Source organism: Talpa occidentalis, unplaced genomic scaffold (assembly GCF_014898055.3).
Source record: "Talpa occidentalis isolate TD23 unplaced genomic scaffold, MPIMG_talOcc4v2.1 talOcc4.3, whole genome shotgun sequence".
Taxonomy (NCBI): Eukaryota; Metazoa; Chordata; class Mammalia; order Eulipotyphla; family Talpidae; genus Talpa; species Talpa occidentalis.
This window is the reverse complement of record NW_023603184.1, coordinates 107561706-107584721: the sequence shown is the minus strand read 5'-3', so window position 1 is coordinate 107584721 and position 23016 is coordinate 107561706. Positions and strand designations below refer to the sequence as shown.

At 37.6% G+C, this 23016-nt stretch overlaps 2 protein-coding genes across 8 annotated transcripts; one reads left to right on the top strand and one right to left on the bottom strand.

Annotated features, from left to right (window-relative positions):
• Window positions 1–854: 854 nt before the first annotated feature.
• On the bottom strand, window positions 855–8791 carry PJVK (pejvakin). 3 transcript variants are annotated; one of them, XM_037523625.2, is made up of 6 exons: window positions 5999–7176; window positions 5082–5277; window positions 4392–4533; window positions 3162–3279; window positions 1703–1801; window positions 855–1520 (listed from the first exon to the last, which is right to left on the bottom strand). In XM_037523625.2, the coding sequence occupies exons 1-6, from the start codon at window positions 6207–6209 to the stop codon at window positions 1228–1230; spliced, it is 1059 nt and encodes a 352-aa protein (XP_037379522.1). In that variant the 5' UTR covers window positions 6210–7176; the 3' UTR covers window positions 855–1227. The 3 variants fall into 3 exon arrangements, with proteins under 3 accessions (XP_037379522.1, XP_054555861.1, XP_054555860.1); XM_054699886.1 differs by lacking the exon at window positions 5999–7176 and adding an exon at window positions 8778–8791 and having other exon boundaries at window positions 1055–1520; XM_054699885.1 differs by having other exon boundaries at window positions 1055–1520; window positions 7137–7994.
• PRKRA (protein activator of interferon induced protein kinase EIF2AK2) lies at window positions 8120–21508 on the top strand. Of its 5 annotated transcripts, none has more exons than XM_037523626.2 (8): window positions 8120–8333; window positions 8878–9047; window positions 10843–10924; window positions 13301–13379; window positions 14717–14834; window positions 16061–16155; window positions 19223–19397; window positions 21012–21508. In XM_037523626.2, exons 1-8 carry the CDS (start codon window positions 8269–8271, stop codon window positions 21167–21169), a joined length of 942 nt encoding a protein of 313 aa, XP_037379523.1. In that variant the 5' UTR covers window positions 8120–8268; the 3' UTR covers window positions 21170–21508. The 5 variants fall into 5 exon arrangements, with proteins under 5 accessions (XP_037379523.1, XP_054555862.1, XP_054555863.1 ...); XM_054699887.1 differs by lacking the exon at window positions 8120–8333 and adding an exon at window positions 8522–8723; XM_054699888.1 differs by lacking the exons at window positions 8120–8333; window positions 8878–9047 and adding an exon at window positions 12273–12387 and having other exon boundaries at window positions 10885–10924.
• The last annotated feature ends 1508 nt before the right edge of the window (window positions 21509–23016 follow it).

Below are 23016 nucleotides of genomic sequence, written 5' to 3'. Positions count from 1 at the left end.
GCGCTGGGTTGCGAAGCTGCCCGCAGCCTCTGCAGCGCCGGTTCGATCCCCGGCTGCTCCCCGGTCACCGGAGGAGGGTCCCACATGGCGCGCAGACCTCTCCTGCCGCCCGCTGCTCCCCTCAGCAGTGTACTTCAGTCCTTCTGCCTGCACTGCTCCCTGCTCTGGCTCTGGTGAATTCTCTCACCCTCCCGCGCTTCTGAATGTACCCAGTGCTTGTATAAATAAATAAATAAATCTTTAAAAAAAAAAAAGAAGAGGAGGTAAGATATGCTATAGATTGATTTTCATTGGTGCCAAAGAAAGGGCACATCTTTATTGAGACATGAAAGATTTTTTTCTTCTGTGTATGTAGGAAAATATGGTCAGGCAGTAAATACCTATAGATTTACTGTAATTATAGATTTTGGATTTTAGAAACAATATTTTTGCTGTGATTTTAACAAGAATATATGGTAGATAAATAATTTAGGTTAGAAACTGGTAAAGGAAAAATTCAGATGTCTCACAGAATAGATGGGGAAAAAAAATCTCTGAGAATTAAATGTTTTAAATATTTTCAAAGGAGAAAGAAATAAGTGTGTCCTAGATGCCTCAACTTTAAAATGACAGCAGTGAGTTTGTATGAAGACAAACCCGGCAAGCATATGTACACCACATAATGGCAGCCCATTACTACTATCAATCACCCTGTTAACTGTGTACATAAAACCCCAAACTGTGCTCAGTGTGCTTTTAATTTGATACTACAATTAAACATTTAAGATTGCATTCAATTATTAACACATTTTTCTCATTTTACCAGACATGGGGCAATAGTTAAACCATAAAGTCACCATTAGTGCACTCTTGTCATCCTTAAATGTTGAATTAAATGCAGATTACAAATAATATTTAGAAAAATCTATGTAAAAAGCTATCTAAAACAATAGACTAAATCTTAAAAAACATTTCTCAAGTGACCAGCAGGTGTTATGAAGGAACACCTTCATATTCTGAATTCTATACTTAAACCTTTTTTAACATAAATAATAATATTAAACTTCATAACAATTTATGAGGTAGGCACAGTTATCATCTCCATTTTATAGATGGGAAAATGATGCCCAGACAAGTTAGTTTTTCTTTCTCCTTCAATTTGCTGCAATTCACCAAAGCAACCCTAGAGAATTTTGGAAAGGTACGTAGAATGGTTGCACCCAAATAGCAACTGGTACACTTTTCATTTTATTTCATTCTCTTGTGCCAAACATCAAAACAAGGAACTGCATGAAGTCTCACATACTTCTGCCCATCAACAGAGCACTGAAAGCACCCATAAACTGTCTCCCTTTTTAAGTTCCCCATTCCACAAAGTATGCAAGGCCCTTTTGGGATATTGTGATTAAGTAAATTAACTCGAATATGAGTCCCTTCTTTGAGTGAAATATCAGTCATGCTGAGAGGTTTGTCATAGTAGTCAGAAAAAAGATCATCTAAGTAAAGCTGTGAACGAGAAATGGCATCCATCACTCTTCTGTCTAAAAGAACAAAAACAGAGAAATGTGTCAGAAATCAAAATTAAAAAGGTTATCACCAAACTGCATTTATAAATACATGAATCCATCATGAAATGATTTAGCTTTTAATTTTAAATTCTTGACAGCATTCTTGAATCTGAGAAGAAAAAAAAATACTTTGAAATAGTCTTCAAAGTACATACTTCTTTCAAATAGTATATTTCTCAATCTGTAGAGCAGTGCAAATGTTGCTGTTTCCTCCCTTTCAAATCCTCCTTTTGACACTGAAGTGACACAAAGGTCTATAAAAAATGATAGAAGATATTATTACTTGAGCAACAATTTGTTGAAAATTTTGGTTATAGACAATGAATTCTGGTACATGCCATTTGTTTTAAGTTAAATTTTACATGTTTTTGGAGAAGATAATATTCACACATTACAAAATCCAAAGACAACAAAAAGGGGATACTATGACAAATGAGGTTATAGTATACCCTGGCCCCAACCTCAGTTTGCCACCCCAGAGGTAACTACCATGACTAAGTTTCTTGTGCATACTTTCAAGATATGCTCCATATCTTTTTGTTAAAAAAGATTTACTTATTTATGCATACAAGAACTGGGGAACAGGCCAGAGGTGTGGGAGGTGAGAGGATCCACCAGATACAGAGCAGGGAACAGAACAGGCAGATAGACTGAAGTACGCTGCTGAGGGGAACATTGGGCAAGGCAGGAGAGGTCTGCTGCACCATGTGGGTAGCTCCCTGGCCGGCTGGGGATCAAACCCACGCTGCAGAGGCTGTGGACAGCTTCACAGCGCTGTGCTTAACCCCTTGCGCCACCAGGGAGGTCCATATCTTTTGCAGCATAAAGGGATATGTATGAATGTATACCAAATTCTTTAGGTCCAAATATTATGTACTGTACACATTTCTTTGAAATATCTCTTAGAGACTCTCCCATGTCAAGATCTATGGTGCTTCCTCATTCTTACTGTCCTCATAGTATTCTGTTGTGTGAATGCACCATTTTTAACCACTTGCTGATAATAGATATTAAGGTTATTTCCTGAGTGTACCTGCAGGATAAATTTCTAAAAGTGTGAGACTACAGTATACATACATGATAAATTTTGATGGATGTATCTATATGTCAGTTTACACTTCTGCCAACAAGCAGTACCATGGTAAAAACCTATACCTAAAGTTTTCCGAACAGAATTTCTTTGGCATGTAGTTTTGTTTCTGGACTCCCTAATCCTTCCTTCCACAGAACTGCAGAAACAAACTAAATGAGGTTTAAAAATGTTTATAAATTACCCTGGCTAGGGGCTCCCTGCATTTTCTTTGGGCTCACCTAGACTTGAGCAACTGGCTTCCTAATCTTAAAGACATGAAATGTGGAAGTCTAAAGCTACACTGAGGTGCTAACCCAGGTGATAGCGTCAGAAGTATTTGTTCTTTTAAAGTTATTTCATAAGAAGAGGTGGGGGGAGGGGTGTTCCACAATGAGCAAAACTGAAGAAAATAGGGACAAGAGGATATTTCCCAGGCACTTCACTCTAGCACAGGATTCTATAATTCTTAGAAGAGAGAGCTTGTCATTAAATTCTTCTTAAAAGTAAAATCATTTGAGTGTTTCATGCAATCATTCACTTACCAAAGGCACCATCCAAGTAGATGAAGAGTTCAGAAACACTGAAAGCTATGGTTGTGTGTGCTGGAAAAACAATAGCTTTGTCCCTTCCCTTGGGATTCTGTTCATCCATAAAATGAAACTATATTAAATAAATAATAATATTAATGTACATGTTATATAAGGATAGCTTTGTGGAACAGCAAAAACATTTTCTACTATTCTCCAACCACACACACACAACCCCTCATTTAAAGAATTATCGTACTTGAATTAAACTGTTTATTAGCAAAGGTACAAATAGTCCCATTGGACTCATAATCTCTGTTAAGAAAAACCTCAACCACTTTATCATTTGCATTGCATTGCAGTCAATGATTAGTGCTTCAAACAGTAACACTCTAGCAGTATTTTGCTTTGGACTACAAATCTTGGACTAAAACTTTGGACTTTTGTTTCAAGGCCCCCCAAGCTTTCCAAAGCTTTCTCAAGCAATCTTCAGCTTATTTTCCAAAGCAATCACCAAAAACTAAGGAAAAATTTCAGTTCCTGCCCCCCAAATGATTCAAAGGTAATCAATTTGGTGGGCAGCTGAATGTAGCCACTGAACAGAATCCTTTATTTGCAAAGATTACCGCTGAACTCTCTTTCTAACAATTGGTTTTCATAAAACCAAGTCATTATTATGTGTCACTGAATGACAAGGACAAATAATATAATTGAAATAAAAATTAAATCTCAAAATTTTTTAAAGGATTTAATGCTGAATGAAATATGTTTGGTGATTGACAATATTATTTTTAAAGACAATATTATTTTAGAAAAATTAATGTAAAAATATAAATTCAGCTTTCCAAAATACAGGTATAAACCACATCACTTAAAAATAAAAATCAAAGAATTCAACATCACCCTCTGATTTTTTGCTTAAAACAGTACTTGAATAGCAATAGAAGGGACTCCAGTATGCACACTAATTCACGAAGATTAGTGTTTTGCTTATATTACATAATATAATATAAATATATAAATAATATATATAAATATATATGTATTTTATATAAATTCTCTTGGATGTTCTTTCATATCTAAAACGAAACCATTTCTGTACAAAATCCTAGATGCTTCTCAATAGTATTACAACTCCATTATCTCAACATTTGACAAAATGCACAAGTCTCACTGAAAAGTACTTTTGAAAAATTCCCATTGCAGCTTTTTAGTAAAAGAAATTAATGAGTGTGGTTTATGTACCCTCATAGCTTCTCCACGAATTCCAGCATGCACAGACAGTGAGCACTGTCGTGTGGTTCGAATGCTCTCCATGACCACGCATAATACTGCCTTTCTGTTGCTCCTTGACTGACGTATTAAGCTGTGGTCAAAATTAATTTTTCTAAAATAAAGAAAAGAGTCATTCACAAGAATCTATGACATCTAATTACAGTTATAATTAAGTACATATTTGATATAATGTGTTAACTTGGTCATGGTCCATCTTAACTAAAAGTAAATCAAGGCAGGCCTAATACAAATTAGAAAGTATAGTCCAAAGACATTTAATAATCTTCCTCTCTATTTCTTAAAAACATGTTTATTATAGGACTTTGCATTCAGCATGTCTGCTGCAGCAGATTCCTATATTCTTTTAATCAAATAATTCAGCAATCAAATAATTCAGCAAATGTATTCAGAGCCAGAGCGATTGTGTGGAATAATTAAAATTTCTGCTTAAACCAAATGATTTTAGACTTCTACCTTTATCCAAAGTTTGGATATAATTTGTAGTATTTCAAACAAATCAAAACAAATTACTCTATTAAATATAACCTGAATGTTTTATTTACAGAGAACATTTCATTCTTTGTAATAAAGTTGATATAATTTATGTAATTAAAATAGTTAATGAAAACATTGGAATAGATTAAGTACTATTATACTGACCGGGTAGTAATTTCCTTGAGTAATGTTGGTACTTCTACTTCATGTTTGGTTACTACACCAAATGAAGCTTTTACTGCAATGGAATCTGATCCAGAAACATTAATCCCAACATCATTGACAATATGGTTGCCTCGCCTTCCATAAAGAGACACATCTGATTCATCTTCATAATTCAGTAATTGATAAGATGAAATACCTTTCAGAAAAATGAAATTAATATTTTTAAATGTCTTGAATTTTCTAGTGTAGATCATATATAATAGCATGTTAATTTACTATGCAAGACTTGATTACCTAAATATTAATGAAAAGATACCACTTCAAACCAAGATCAAAATAGCAAATCAATTAATTTAACAGCAAAAATAAATACCTGGAATACTTAAACTAAAATTCACTCAACAACTTTTTAAGCATCAAGATCCACTGGTGGGTTGAAAGAAAAACAAATGTTTAAGAGAAATAATTTGTCAAAATGCCCACTTATCTCTAACTATCCTGAAAATACATTTCAGTTTACCAATTGTAATAGCTGAATCATAAAAAATAAACACATTATTTTCATATCATTTGACTCAATGAGATAGGTAAGACTAAATGATACCCCTATCTTACAGATGAAGAAATACATCAACTCATATTCTCAGTTCATTTGGCTAATACAATTTATAAAACAACTGAAATAAAATTATACAATGAATTATCTTATAAAATAGGTTTGAAGATTATTCAACCAATAAGATTTAATACTATATAAACGTTAGGCATTATTAATATTACACTACTATTGTAACAAAAGTTGGTTTTATAAGTGAGATATACAATATCACAAACATAAGTAGTGTTTACACAACTATGTTTAGATTATAACAAAGAGCTGAATGAATAGTTACTACCAAGCAGATATTTAAACTTACCAGTTGAAATTTCTCTGTCTCCTAGAAGAATATCTTTTAGTGTAAAAGGCGTGGAAGTAAATTTATATCTAGGAAGCAGAAAGCACCGCTTCTTTTTTACCACCAGACTTAGAGGTTGGTATCTGTCAGCCTCACTGAGACTTGGAACAGGAACTAATCTCCCTCCATCTCCAACTTGCTTGACAAAGCTCTTGGTAGCGGCAGCAAACATATTAATATGGTATCAAAAAGTCATCAACTGCAACCCTCAGATAATAAATCCATATTTTCAAAGAAAATTAGGCACAAAACTAAATGTTGATTTTAAATATAATTATACACCTTAAAAGAAAGCATGGTTCCACCAAGTAGTTTACCAGTGTACAATTCACAACACTGCCTCCCTTGCTGCACTCAGGTAATGAATTATAGATGAACGATGTAAAATGATATACTATTGATAAAAAAAACTTCAATTTGGAATTTCAGTCTATAGCACACAGGTATAAAGAGAAAAGTAATAATTCTAAAATACTACCACTGTCCTTGAGAGTGTCCCTGTTGATAGTGGTTTGCCAGTTTTGAGGGCACAATGCAATTTAGGGATTAATGTTAGCCCTGGACATCATGCTACCTTGGACCTAAGCCCAAAGGGAATTCCTTCTTTAACCAGTCATGCTAATTTTAGCAACAAGAAGTGCGGTTTTGAATCCTTCTGATATACAGTTCATTGAACATTTCATTCATTTTCCTTGTATGCACAAAATTAATGTAAAATGTAAATTCACAGTATTTTTTAAAACTACATGCAGATTTTTAGAAAATACGGAATAAAAGTCAAATTATATATACTGTATACTATGACTTAGGAGTTTCTTACTCTGAAGCCGACACACAGACATTTCTTTGAGATAGAGTCATGCTTGCATTTATTTTTTGTTTCATTATCTGACTTACTCAACCTTTAAAGAGAGCTATGTAAGGTTCTGCCTTCTTTTTAATGAATTCTGCGGCTAAAAAAAGATTTTAGCAAACAAATGTGAGTGATGAAATAGTGTATTGCTATATATAGTTATGCGGTTGTTAATATTTTGAAAGAGTGGTTACATGGTACTTTCAGCAACGTAACAACATCGTCCATAGTAATTAATAGACATACATTTGTAGAGGGAGTAGGAGGAAAAGCATAGACTTAATTCAAGATCCAAATAATATATATTTTTTTCATTTGCTTTTAAGTACCGGGGTTTAAGTACCATCAGGGTTCGTGAGTAACCATGGTTTTAAATAATGCCCCTAGGTACGCATAGTAGTATTGCGCAATCTCCCAGAACACGAAGAAAGCACAGGAGTCATTTTTACAAGTGGCTCGAGAAGCGACACATCCAATCTCTCTGTCGGATCCCCACCAAAGGGGGTGCATCTCAAACGCCATTACAGCCCGCAACACAGGTGTGTAGACGCATTTCAACAGCAACCGGTCCACAGACAAGCCTTCCTTTACAACCTATCGTGCCTGCCTGGGGTTGGCGGGCCCAGCATTCACCCTGTCACACAGCCTCGAAGACAATGGGCCCAGCTGCCTGGACAGGAGGGGGAACCCCGGACGTCGCCGCGAGTTCCTACAGGCTGGGCTCGTGGAGCAAAGCCCACTGCAGCCTTCAGGGACGACTGCACCCGGAGCCTCCAACTTCGGAGCCCTAGGAGGCTCTTTAGCAATTTTGCATTAGGAATTTTTAAATCTTTCTCTTAAGTGACGCAGCCCCCTCCCTAACACCACCATCAGCACCAACAACAAATAAAAATGTGAGGCTCAGTCAGGGCTCACAGATTCATGCCTGCCCGACAAGCCTCTTCTCCGCAATAGAAAAGGCATCCTTGAAAAAACACAGAATTGTGGCCACAAGGCCACAAGATCGGTCGCCTAGAAGCCTGGGAGCCAATGGTAAGGCACAGACGCGAGCTGAGCAGAGCTGGGGCTGCTAGCGGAGGCGGAGCCGGAGGAAATGGGGCGGGGCCTCCGGGAGACACACCCCCGTATGGGCGTGGCCACCAGAAGAGACAGGTCCGGAGCCCGGGCAAAGGGGGCGTGGCCGAGGGCCGGGGGCGGGCGCTGCAGCACCGAGGCCCCGCCTCCTCCCCCGCCCGGCCCTTCGCAAGCAGGACGCAAGCAGGGAGGAGAAAGGGAGGCGGCGGCACTGGCGCGCTCCTCTCGGGGACCGGCCGACCCGGGGAGCGAAGACGTCGCTCCTCACAGCCCTTCCTCCCGCTCCGAGCCCTCCCTTCTCGCCATGTCCCAGAGCAGGCATCGCGTCGTGGCCCCGCCACTGGAGCGCGAGGACAGCGGGACCTTCAGGTCAGCCTCGGGCAGGAGGGGCGGCCCCGGCGGGGCCCGGAGACGCGGGGCCGGGGAGGCGGGGGCGCGGGCGCGGGAGCCGGCTCTCCCGCGGCATTCTGGGTAAAGCCCCTTCCGGGCGTCCCCGCCCCCGCCGCTGCGGGGGACCGCGGGTCTCGGCCCCGCCCTCCCGGCCGCCGCCGGCGGGGGTCTGGCCTGGCCCCGCCCCTCTTTCTGACTAGGGTGTGGGGTGCGCGGAGGTGGCGAGTCCGTGGGAAAGAGCTCGGTGGACTTGGTCCAGAGAGATGGCTGCACGGGTGACCTCCCTGTTCTGGGAAGCCTTCCTGCCTACGTTTAAGTTATCACCCTAAAGACCCCCGCACCCTCCCCAGCCCCGCCGCATTGGGGCAGGTAGATGGTGCCCCTTGCCAGTTCTGGCCCTGGCCACTGGGGAGCTTTGAGTACCTCCTTGGCGCCCTTGGCAGCTGTCAAAACTGGCTTCTGAGATCCTGTTCCTTCCCGCTTTGGCATGCACACAAAGCACACCTCTTTCTGGTTCTTGCAGTTTGGGGAAGATGATTACAGCTAAACCAGGGAAAACGCCGATTCAGGTATTACACGAATATGGCATGAAGACCAAGAACATCCCGGTCTATGAGTGTGAACGATCCGATGTGCAAATACACGTGCCCACTTTCACCTTCAGAGTAACCGTTGGTGACATAACCTGCACAGGTCTGTATGCACAGTTAACCACATGACCATGCAGAGTTGGCTGTCAAGACTTGACATTACTTTTCTGTTCAGAGAAGTGCCTTTTTTTTTTTTTTTTTTTCACCAGAGGTAGCTTGTGGGGAGCTGGCACTTGAGACTGAGATGTCTGATCTCAGGTCACTGAGACCAACTTCATTGGAATTTTCTCTTCCCTAGATACCAAGAGAAGCTCAGAAACATAACCTAGGGATGGTAGGGTACTTCCAAGATTCAAGGAGAAGCAGAAGTTGTTCTTGGAGCAGTACTGGATCAGTAGGGGCTATCAGATTTCATAGTTTTTTCGTAATCACAGATGGCTAAATCTGGGTCAGGAGGCATGATTTGAGAACTTTCAGAGTCTCTCCACTCTGTGAATAGACCATTTGGCCCGTCAGGCCCATTATACAACACTGTATTCTGTATCTAAGCAAAATGAGGGGTCCAGAAGGCTCAAATACAATGTATTGCTTAGTAGAGTCTAGAGTCTACAGTTTCTGAAACTGTACAGGTATTTTAATAAGACATTATCCCCTTTCTTATACATGAGGAAACAGATTTGGAGAGCTCATAAATTACATTTCAGAGTTCAGACTCATAGCTTATTATGTTCTGTAAGTTTAAGAAAATAACTGAACTGCCCCTTTGTAAATGTAGATATTGTATTCCCTATCTATTAATCACAAGCACAAGAAATAGTGGGTACTAAATTTAATTTGGAATACTAGCAAGAAAAATATTCAGGAAGGCTGAAGATCCACCGTGGGCAACCTGAAGGCATTTGTTTATATCCCTGGAAATCTGAAGTCCATTATTTACCTTGAAGCTTCTTTGTAGACAAAATCCCACACTAGGCTGTGTGCTCTTTCAAGGCAGAGACTCTGTTCTCTGCTGTATCCGTGACACCTATGTTAACGGGTAAAAGAATATCCTCGAGTATCCTTTGATAAATGTGTGTCCTCTGATACTTGAGGGTCACACTTGAAACTTAATCCATGTGCCTTTTGTTTCTTCCACACAGAGCAATGGACATCTGGACTCTGATACCACTTCCACAGGGTTCTCAATACCTAATTTGAAATCAGAAAGAAAAATGCCATGTGTGACTGGTCACTGAAATTTAGATACCAGTCTAAGTGATTAGTCAGGTTTGTCCATTATCCCTCTTAGCTACCCACGTAGGGATGTGGAACACACATAACAGAAGCTGTTACAATCTTCCCTACTGAAACATTCTCCACTCAACTTGTAGTCAGTGACAGCTTAGCCAAGCAAATAGATTTTATCTAGTATAGGATGGGCCATTTGAGTACAGTTGTGCACCTTTTGCAGTGACTATTGCTGTAAGTAACTCCCTTAAAGAAAACTTTTTGCTACAGAAGAATTTTCTTCCTCTAGGAATAAGGGCAGAGTAAAATACTAAGTTGCATTTTTTCCAAAGGTATATATGCCATGGTCTACTTCATTACCATTTTATGTAACGGACACACATAAAGTAGAAATAATAAGGATTTTTATGTGAACATGCATATACTTAAATATATGAAACATTAAATCATGATTTTTAATGTATTAATTTCATGTGGGGACTATTTTATTATAGTGTGTAACTATGAGTGTGTATTTGTATTTACCTAGTAACTATGACTTTATATTTGTATTTGTCTAGTCTATTAAGTATATAAATTCTGTAGTGACTTTGTATTATAAAATCATCTATACATGCTTCATATTTTCACAACATATAGTCTATACAATTTTTTTTTTCATCTTAATTCAGGTGAAGGTACAAGTAAGAAGCTGGCGAAACATAGAGCTGCAGAGGCTGCCATAAACATTTTGAAAGCCAATGCAAGTATTTGGTGAGCTAAATTTCTTTGTATTCTGCAGCTCAAAAATATCATGGCTGAGGTAAGATTAAAAGTTTGGACATGCTCACAAAAGCAACAAAGTAAACAGTTGTTAGTGTCTAGCTCTAAAATTCTGTTCTTTGTAAAGACCTGTTATCCATTAAAGGCAAGTTTATTCTTAAAAATTAAAACCAGCAATTAACTATGAAATGAAGATTCTCATGAATTAGCCCCCCCTTATAGGGTACAGTAGTACAAAGCCAGAATTTTTCTGACAACTCTCTTGTGTTGTTTCTGGGCGTCCCCAGTGGCGCAGCAGTTGAGTGCTGGGTTGCAAAGCTGCCCGCAGCCTCTGGGGCGCTGGTTCGATCCCCAGCTGCTCCCCGGCCACTGGAGGAGGGTCCCACATGCAGACCTCTACTGCAGCCCCCTGCTCCCCTCAGCAGTGTACTTCAGTCCTTCTTCCTGCTCTGCTCCCCGCTCTGGCTCTGGTAAATTCTCTCACCCTCCCGTGCTTCTGACTATACCTAGTGCTTGTATAAATAAATAAATCTTAAAAAAAAAAAAAAATGCAGCCTTTAAAAAAAAAAAAGATTGTGTTGTTTCTACACTGACAAAATCAAACTGTGCAGTAGCAATGGATAATCTAAAAGTATTCTTTAAGGAATTCCAGTTTAGAAGAAGGAGACAAAGGTATTTCTTCACATGATAGAATATATACAAATATAAGAGGATAGTGAAGTGAGATGTTAATTCTTGATATATCTATCCAAATTAAATTTATTCCACTTTAGGTGCTTTCTGATGGTGTGTCAGTTCTAAAGCATTTCATGTATCATAAAGTGGCATCCTTTGTTTCCTGAGAGGTATGCCCTGGGCCCTGGCATGCCTTCAAGTTCTTCTCTACATGCACTCAAATATCTTGGAGTACAATCTGATATAATCTGCTCATAGCCTATAGGAGAGTTTCCTGGGAATGTGTTTTTGTTCTTGGTCATAGCAGGACTTATAGCTTAGAGATTATTGAGGTTCTCATGCAGCACTCCTCCCTTTTTCTTAGTCACTCTGAACCATTTGGGAAGTTTAGAAGTAACCAGTGACAAGCTTTGGATCTCACAAAATGATGCTTGATTCTGCAGGTCATCAATTATAATTGATTTATGCTAGCTTTCATGACATGTTAAATGGTGTGGAAGGTGTTAGATTTTCCCCTTGCGGTTGATGGCCACGCTATTTCTGTGCAGCCCAAAGTGTTGCATATATTTGTAAAAATGAGTGTGCAGAATGTCCTTTATGCACTTGGGCACTTCACTTTGTCAGCAAAAAAGGCTAACTACTATATATTTGTGCTTCTTGACAGATAAGATGGGAACACTAAGCTGTAATCAGGCCTAAAGTGGCCTGATTTAATTAATACAGAGACTTTCTCACTTCATCACAATTATTTGGGTAGCTTCAATTCAGCGTGCCTCATTGTAAGTGAATATTCGTATTTCATCAGTCTATGTAAAGTTTCAAATTCTGGCACTTGGATAAGAAACTTGAGGAATTGGCAGTAACTAGACCTCATTAATCAGGGAAGAAATGACTCTTCAGTTGCCTTGGTAGTAGTAACCTTGGAATATAGCTTATTTAGTGTTAAGCACTGAACTCCCAAATAACTAGTAATTTCCAACTACTTAGCAGAGATTGTTCTCTTTTCCTGCAATCATATCCTCACATGCTGAAACCAGATCCATTCAGGCTATCTATTTTATGCAGGATACCTATAAACATTAGGAGGATTATCCTAGCATTGAGCAGATAATAGGTCAAACAGATCTTTCTTCCATAGTTCCTGGATGTAACACATTTATGATTTGTATCACACACATTGCCAGGCTATATTTCCTGGCTAGTCTTCCCTTTCTTGTGTAGTTGTAACCATAGTATACTTTATTTAAATACATTTTTATTGAACCCCTACCTTATACAAAGTACTACAGGGCATATAAAGGTAAGTAATTCATAGATCTTAAAATCCCCATCAAGGATTTAACAATCTGAACAGGGGTGGGGAAGGGTGAGTTTGGGTGAGGGATATATTTGTAAGGACATATAATTCATGGTAAAATGATTTCCGAAGAAAGTGTTAAACCCAGTATTAGAATTGCATAAAGGAGGAAGAAATTCTGTACCACTTGGGTGAAAGGATAGCCTTTTTAGCTGAAGTGACATTTGGAAATTACCTTGGGTCATAGACAGATCAGATCATAGAAGAGATGAGAGGAAAGGACTTTTCTTGGGAAATGAGCAGCAAGGCATAGAGGGTTAAATGGAAATGCTTGCTATTTGTTTAATACTTTGGAGAAATTATCTTGCTTTATAATACTTTAAAAAAATGTTTAGCTTTGCAGTTCCTGACCCCTTAATGCCTGATCCTTCCAAGCAACCAAAGAACCAGCTTAATCCTATTGGTTCATTACAGGTGAGTTCTTAGACTTTTCACACTTAACATTTTGTCTACTGAAAAAAGATGTCATAAATTGATAGTATCACAGGGGCTGAAACAAGGAATTAATATTTTAAAGATAAGATAGTATTTTTTTTCAAGTTATCATTAGTTATTACAGTGCTAACTTGAAGTTATTTTTCTATTTATTTACATTTTGGATATTCTTCCATATACAGTATCTGCCTTTGGTTTGTGGAATTCTCATTTGAGATCAAGAGGACCTCAGTGCACATGGGTAGAGTGTTTTATACTTTAAGAATATTTCTTGCCACGCTATGACAAACCTTTCTACTTCTGTTGAAACAGAAGACTTTAAAAAGGACCCGAGCCGGGTAACCTAACTCAAGAAAAGGGAAGTAGTCTGTTTATTTGCTTATTCTACCAAAAAAATATATTCAGCTTTGAATTTCAGCATGCAGAATATCCTTCTTGCAAATTATCCATGTGCTCTGTTGGACAATTCCCCTACCTGTTATCCAGCTAGTCCTTTGGTCTCTTTTTTGCTATGTGACTTCTTCTGTAGCTTTCTTCCCCTTTTTCTTTAACAGCATCCAAGTCTATTTGGTTGCTGTCTCTGCTGTCATCTGCTTTTGATTAAATGCAGTGGTTGGCCAGCTATAGATGTGGAAGTATAAAACTAGGAGGGGAGGGGCCTCCCTGGTGGCATAAGGGGTTAAGACACAACCTATGAAGCTATCCGCAGCCTCTGCAGCATGAGTTCTATCCCCCAGCTGGCCAGGGAGCAACCCACATGAGGCAGCAGACCTCTCCTGACTTGCCCGCTGCTCCCCTCAGCAGTGTATTTCAGTCACTCTGCCTGTTCTGCTCCCCACTGTCTCTGGTGAATCCTCTCACTCCCCCACCCCAACTCTGGCCTGTACCCCAGCTCTTGTATGCATAAATAAATCTTTAAAAAAAAAAAAAGCTAGGAGGGGAAAGGCTTTAGGAACTGAGGGTAGTGAGACATGTGGATTTCTATGATGTTCCCAAAAAAGGGTGATAGTAACTTGCCTTTCTTTTTGAACCCTTTTGATTGATATCAGTTTACTGTGGCTTAATGGAAGAACAGCACTTGAGCAGAAAACAATGTCAACTTCAGTACTGTAGTCTTATAAAATGTAAAATGCAAGCATTTCTTTGGGAAACAAATGAGGGTCAGCCCTCATTTTTTCTTTGCAGAATATCATTCTTTTCAAATATATAACTAGAAAGGAAATCAAAGTCATGAAGGAATATCATTTATGTGATTGAACCAATATATAATAAAAATGACTGTTAATTACTATTAAAAATTACTGTTGATTTCATAGGAACTGGCTATTCATCACGGCTGGAGACTTCCTGAATATACCCTTTCCCAGGAAGGAGGACCTGCTCATAAGAGAGAATATACTACAATTTGCAGGCTAGAGTCATTTATGGAGACGGGTACTTACTTCTTTTTACTCTCACACAGTTGAAGACATTGGAAATATTTTCATATGATGTATCACCACAGAAATATCTGTTGTGCTATTTTTTCAGATATTTCTGTGGGAAAAAAATTGACACTCTGCTACTCTACTGTCTCTCACTTTTCTGCAATTGAATTTAAGTGTAAATATTTGGCTTAAGATACTTTTACTTCATAATTTGATATTTATAAAAATCATCATGGTTGTTAATAAGAAAACAAATAATGGACCTTTAAAAGTCTTCATTGATGGATAATTGACTTTTAAAAAACATGTTTTGGAAAAATTAGTAAATCGCTTAGATTCTTGTAGCTATTGTAAAAATAGGAATAGAAGATTACATTTGAAAACAAAATGATTAATGAGGCTAAATGATAAAAAAATTGCAGTAAGAGAAAAATAAAGTAGAAATTATCCTTTTGAATTATAGCATGTTCTTTGTTTTAAAGACCATAAACTTTGAGGAAAAATAGGTACTTGAAAAAGAACTAGTGAGAATTCCTATTTTAACTTCTCTCACATATTTTTATCATCTTTACAGTGGCTTGAAATGTAACTGTACCTTGGTTAGATATTAGTTTCAAATAATAAGCAATAGTTTGCCCCTGAGAGGTAGCCTGAGCTGGTGCAGAAGCAGGGACCTCAATTTCCATTTTTGATGCAGTCTTTTATTGGCAAGGTTAGATAAATTACTTAGCCTCGTTGAGCCTCAATTTTTAAAGCTTTAAAACAAAGGCATGGAAATAGATGGGTTTTTATTTTACCATCTTCTAAGCCCTTATTCATGTTAAACAAAGAAATTCCACATGGTAGTCAGCTTTAAGAGATGGTAAATAAGAAATAGGCATTGAGAGATAAGGGAGTAATTCAAATGTACCTTGATTAAATTTAATATTTGGTCCTAATAAAACTAAATATAGCTCACTAAGTTGGATATAGGGAAGTATAACTGTCAGAGAAAAACAGAAATTATAACTTACTACTAAAGAAAACTGTTAAAAGAAATGCCTTCAGAAATGTAAGTATTAATAATTGTATGAAGCACAGCAAGAAAATATGTTGTCAGAAAACCATGAGCATAAAATCAGGAAATAAAATCAAGAGGTTGTTCTCTGATTAAACCCAATACTTTATGCTTTTATCATCCTTTATAGTCACAAACTCCTTTTCTAAATCTATCATTTCTATTTCTTTATTTAGGGAAGGGGGCATCAAAAAAACAAGCCAAGAGAAATGCTGCTGAGAAATTTCTTGCCAAATTCAGTAATATTTCTCCAGAGAACCACATTTCTTTAGTGAGTAGTGATTTTACAGCTATGATGTTAATGTGATTAAGCATCTCTTGCTGTAGGAAACTTCCCTTGATTTTGTGTATAGATGCTTCACAGTTGCAGTTTTCTTTTTAGTCTCTTCATTGTTCTGTTGTATGCTACCCTTGTTGCATCCTATTTGTAAGCCAGGGACACGGGTGTGACCAGGTAAGTGAGCTTGGGAAATACATTATTTGAAAGAAGTATATTAACTAGGAAATGAGAAGTAAGGACTTCAGCAGTGTCTTCTCTGAGTTTATGATAAAATAAGAGCTCCTTCTGTAGACAAATCAGACTATACACAAATAAATAATAGAATTTTAGTTTTACCTTAGTAAAAAAAAACTTCACACTCACTTCTTCTAAAATTAAATCAAATGACTCCAAAATCACAAAGCTCGTTAAGTTTACATTAAATTCTGTTAAATCAAGGAAGAGATCATTTCCAATGCCATTTAAGCTCTTCCAGGCAATATACACAACATTAAGGAAAGCTTTTATACTCTCAAAAACAAATATAACATTAACACCAAGACCTGACAATTTCAAATCCCATTGGAAAAAATTATGGATTAATCTCCCTTATGTTGAAACACCTTAATATTCAATAGAAATTAAAAGAATAAGGGGCCTCCCTGGTGGCGCAGCGGGTTGAGCGCAGCGCTGTGAAGCTGTCTGCAGCCACTGCAGCACAAGTTCAATTCCCCGCTGGCCAGGATTCTCCCATGGCGCGGCAGACCTCTCCTGTCTCACCCACTGCTCCCCTCAAGTAGTGTTTTCGGTCCGTCTGCCTGTTCTGCTCCCCGCTCTGTCTCTGGTGAATTCTCTCAAACTCCCACCCTCTGGCCTGCACCCCAGTTCTTGTATAAATAAATCTTTAAAAAAAAAAGAAATTAAAAGAATAATATGTCAACCCGGCAAGGAAGCTTTATTTCAGTAATGCAAGGATATTTCAAGATTAGTAAATCTGTAACTCTAATTAACCACACATTAAAGGATTAAAGAAGAAAAAAACAATCCTTTTAACGGATGCCAAGAATATATTTGACAAAACTCAGCACTCATCACAGAGAAACACTCCTTTTTTTTTTTTTTTTTTTTTGTGGGACCCTCACCGGTGGCCGGGGAACGAACTGGCGCTGCAGAGGCTGCGGGCAGCCTCGCAGCCAAGCGCTCAACTGCTGCGCCACCAGGGGAGGCCCACAGAAAAACACTTCTAAATTATCCCTGTTTTGATCAAAATATATGCTTGAAAAAAATCAAGCACTTGTTTACATATTACATTCATCCCCATTAATTTCAGAAATAAAATAAAGATATCCACTAATACCTTTTTTAAAATCTTTTCAACTTTTTTATAGTATATGTTCTGCTTTATAATGATTGAAATTTAATATTAAAATAATAAAGTGATGAAAATTGCTCTGTATTTTAATTGTTCCATTAGATTTAATTCTTTGCAGATTTGTTTATAGTGCTCTTATATATCTTATGTCTTAATGTGATCATCACAAAATTCAACCGAGAGACTTTTGTACTATAGAAAAGTATTTTTAAACACTTCTAGTATATAATTGCACATGCTTCTATATTTTCTTGTGACTTTTTTATGTGTATACTTGTGTTACCTAGTTAAAATTTTAAAGTTAAAGTGCTTTTTTGCAAAGCACCAAATCTATAGTTATGTCCATATATAGTAACATAACTTTAAGCTGCAATATATGATAAATGAAACAAGTAATGTCTGTTGTATGAAAATTTGAGTAACAACAATTATACAGGAATGAAATATTTACATAAACCAAATGGATTGCACCATTATTGTCTCAAAGAAAAAGTCATGCACAACCAGAAGTATCCCAATAGTTACTATTGGTAGGCAAAAAAACACACTATTGTGGGGGGGGGGAAACCTGATAATTTTCATATATTCAGAAATGTGTTTTGAAAGGAGAAACCTGAAAGGCCCCCAAATTGTAGCATAACATGAATCGATTTGTTTTCAAATAGATTTGGTGATATTTTTAAAATATGACTTTAAATGTCAGCCCTTTATTTTCATGTATCCCCTTTTAAGATTTACATTTATAGTGACAGCAAGTGCTCTGTAACATTCATCGGATTAGGCAAAGATCAAGTCAGTCATCTTGCATATGGGTTAATCTACAAAAAGTGTAAAAGTGCAAAAGTGTGAAAACAAAAATCTCGATTATATACATATGACTCAGTTTGTAAAGGAGAAAAAGGTGAGTAGTGTATACTTTCTAATAGAGTGCACTTTAGCACAATGCCAGTAGACTGAACTCAGAGTAGGGCTCCCTAATTTGGAGTTAGGACTTCTCTCTCAAGTGTGTTTCATGTTGCATAGTGAAAAAAAATCAGAAATCTTTTAGATCTGTATCCTTGCTCTGTGGAGAAGGGCAGGGTAAGAAAAATTAACAGTGAAATTTATTTTTGAAACAATTTGCTTAATCAATCAAATATTTTATGGTTGCTAAAGCTATGTACTATTGAATAAACTCAGCCAGGAACAGCAGGCTAAGGAAACAAAAGTTTAAAATGTCTAAGCCAACTGGTGGCTATCCTCTCTTTAACATCTAAATTTCATGTGCACTGAGAAAAATATTACTGCTTCAAAACAACCAAAATGATAGGCAACTGAGGTCTCAAAACAGATACTTCTTCCCCCATCACCATGAGGCTCAACCACAGTTCCTTCCTCAGAATTAATGTGTCTGTAATTAACCTGAATATGTCCAGTTAACTCAAACACCACACACCTCCAGACTTCTCAGTACAAACTTAAAATTTACCCTAAAACTTTCATTTCCTTTAAAATTGTTTCTGCTAATGCCCTATTGTAGAATTTTCCAACAACAAAAAATAATAATTAAATTGAAAAAAATTTAATTCCTATAAAACTTGGTACTTTTATTGGATTTTTGACTGCTTTACAGAAAAAATAATCTGTAGGTGGACATATACTTTTAATAACAGTGTTGGAACCCAATCCTAGTTAAGAGTGTTATTAATCTATATTTCTGTTTTTCAGACAAATGTAGTAGGACATTCTTTAGGATGTACTTGGCATTCCTTGAGGAATTCTCCAGGTGAAAAGATCAACTTGCTGAAAAGAAGCCTCCTTAGTATTCCAAATACAGATTACATCCAGCTGCTTAGTGAAATTGCCAAGGAACAAGGATTTAATATAACATATTTGGATATAGGTATGATTTATTTTTCTTTTGGATTATCTCAAAACAAGTTTCCTTCTTTTTCTGAGAGAAGTACTAATTTACTGAACCAATTTTTAATGTTCGATAACTAATTAAATTTCTAAGTATATACAATCAGAATAAGAAATACAAATAATACTGACAGTTAATAAGAAAAATAATGTTTTTTAAAAACTATTCTGCATCTTATTTATTTAGCAAGTTTATTTTTAAAATGTTTGAGAAATAAAAACTTATTTCATAGTTTATTTCATTCATCAGAAATTCTGACTACATATAACTACCAGAGCAGTAACATCTATAACCAATATGTTCCATTCTTATGGAAAATAGCTAATATCTATATAGTTACAATAGTAACAGCAGCAATAGCTAAGATGTATAGTTTTGCTCTGTGCCAGGCCCTGTTCTATATCAACTTACTGCAGTCTCAGAGTTACCTTTGTGAAATGAGTTCTGTTACCATATATTTACGTGTGTGTGTGTGTATGTGTGTAAAATAAGGTAAGATACCTTTGAGAAACTCGTCCAAGGCCACTTAGCTAGTCAGTGGTAGATCCAGATTAGGTAAAGAATCTCAATAGATTGACTGTTGAACTAGTCCTGATTAGGCAGCATAACCAAAAGACAACCACATTTCTAGAGCAAGTAGCAAATTTGTGAGTCCCAGTCTCTTCAATTTGTCACGTCGAATCTATTCTGAGATAAATGGTGACAATTCAATGTATAAGATTATCCCAGCCCAACTGTCATCTATATTTTCTCTAGCTCTTAGTCTTAGATAAGACAACTGCAGACAGATTGGAAAACAAGTCAGATGGATTTTTAAAATTCAGTTTAAAAAGCTGAGCAATTTGTGTTTGTGTGTGATAGGTATACTGAGATTGATGTAGAACCTAGGAATTGCATGCAGACAGAAAATTAGCAAAGGTAGCTCATGAGAGACTATTCATCCAGTAAATATTTATTAAGTGTCCATACTTTTGGATGGTTAAGACCCAGAACTGAATGTCTTGTCATGAATAGGACTAAGGAAGAATCCTTAGTCCTTTGAATCCCAGAAAATAAGAAACCTGAGGTGATTTTTTAATTATGAATTAATGATGTCTTTGAAATACTTCTTACTAATTTCGAGAACAAAATAGTGATTATAAATTCAGAACAGTTGTCTAAAAACCACAGTCAGTTATTTTGGCAAACTTCTATGCAATTACCTTCCAAAGAATCTAGGTGTTCTCCAAGGAAGATGTTTGGAGTTGCCTTTGGAGTTTTTTTTTTTAAATGCAAGACTGGCCACTGCATCCCCAATTTTGCATTTTGTTTTTGATTGAGCAGGTCAATGCAACCTCAGCCTTTATTTCCTTAAAGTTCTGTCAAGTGATTATGAAGCTCAGCTGTGTTAGAGAATAGCTATAACTTAGCATTATACTTTGGTTTTCATTTCATTTGTACAAGGATAACAAAGATAATGATTAGGCTATTAGATCATGAATACTTATGGAAGGATGAACATAAAATATTACGATAATAAAAGCTGTTTATTTATAAAGGATCTGCTCTCTTTTCCCTTGGCATTTACAACCATGTCTGAATATGTCCTTGCAGAAGAACTGAGTGCCAATGGGCAGTATCAGTGTCTTGCTGAATTGTCCACCAGTCCCATCACAGTCTGCCATGGCTCGGGGATCTCCTGTGGTAACGCACAGAGTGATGCCGCTCACAACGCTCTGCAATATTTGAAGATAATAGCAGAAAGAAAGTAAACTTGAGAAACACGGAAAACCCTTCAGTAGCACATAGTTTCCCTTTCTCTCCTTCCCAAGTAAAACATTTACTATAAAGTCTGAGTTTGTGTGTTGTTTCTCTCTCTTCAGAGTCCATCCACATTCCACATTTAATTATCTCCTAGTAGTTGTGTTAAGCTCTTTTTAATGGCTTCAACTTTGTATTGGTATATTGTATTTATAAACTTTGTACCATAGGCAGAGTGTAGCACCCATTTTACAATGTCATGTACATAGAAGGAAGAAACTGCATGATTATTGATGATGATGATGGTAATTAAGGTGAAGAAATAAAACTGCTAGCAACAGTCTTTCTTACTGGTGCTTAACCTCATTATTGCGCAAGGCTCTGTAAAAGGAATTCTAAGGAATTAGAATGTTGATGAACACAGTAACAGGCTCTTGCTGAATGTGATTATTAAATTTCAGGGAACATGATTAGTCTGCTGTGTATTTGAATCCATGTAATAAAGAGCTGTTGTTATAATGGGTTCTGCTCATTTTATATGTTACTGGCTTGACAGTGGCTCCTTTCTTTTGGTTATTCTTGACGATAACTGAGTTTAAGGTACCCCCAAGTCACGCCTATGCTTTCTCTGCTTCTGGTTCTATCAGTTAGGAAGCATGCATTCTAAAGATACAGTTCAACTCCTGTCAGATTGTCCAGATTTTCAAGGAAGTTGACTGCATCATCAGGTGCAGCATTTTGTTTACCCTTTTGTTGAGGCTCTTAATCTAGTTGGTTGTACCTATTAACCTTGTTAAGTTAATTCCCCAGTAGGCTGAACAGGCAACTATGCCTGTTTTAGATGCATCAGTGGTAGGAAAAGATGCTATATGACATTTATGACAAGTTTCAATGGGACAATTAGTGCTTAAAGGACTCTGGAATAAGGCCTTGCCATCTGTAACAGAAAAATAAATACCTTTCTATAAATAGCTCCTGCTATGCTGCTGGACCTTGGTAGAGATGTAGCACCTAACAATGGAACATTCCATGGCCTTGTTGCGAAAACTATTAGGAACTGGATTCTAACGGTCCCATCAAGTGAGAAGGGTGGGTAAGTTGTGCAGAAATCCTTTGTAAGATGAAGGCTACGTGTGGGACCAAACAGTGGATAGAGGACACTATGCTACTTCGGCAGGGAGCCCAGATTCATGTGTCAGCCACCAGTGTTGTACCACTGCCTTTTCCTGAGCTCACACCTATCACCACTGATCCTGTGTGGCCAGTTGTTCATGGAAGTGAAAAGGCCTGAACTTGACTCAGGCGGGTAAGGCCAATACAAGGGTGCAAACTGAAAATAGATGACAAGATCACAACCCCACTAAGTGTACCATGAAAGCTAGTGATGAGGGGAAATCCTCCAAGAGAGCAGTTTGATCCCACACACACACACACACACACGTAAATATATGGTAACAATACACACAGAAGTACTGTTTGTGTAGAAAGTGGCCCAAAGTCAGATGGTACTTGGCAACCGACTTGGTCAGGAGGTTAGGGACCTGAGAAGAATAGACCAGATGAATAAGGACAAGAAGAATTGAAATAATGATACGTAAATGGGTACAAAGTGTGGAGAGCTTCACATTATATGCTGATCCAACCATTAAACACCCATGCTGGGAGAGCCCCTAAACAACCAAGCTGATGAAGTGACTTGGCTTGCTGACATCATCTAGCATCTGGCATTTGATAGCCACTGTGACGGGCTTACAGGCTAAGGACTGGCCCCATGGGTTGGACCTCCACATTCACAACTGATCCAGTTATACCCACAGCTAATGGTTCAGCCTGCCAGCAACAAAGATAAATGCTGAGC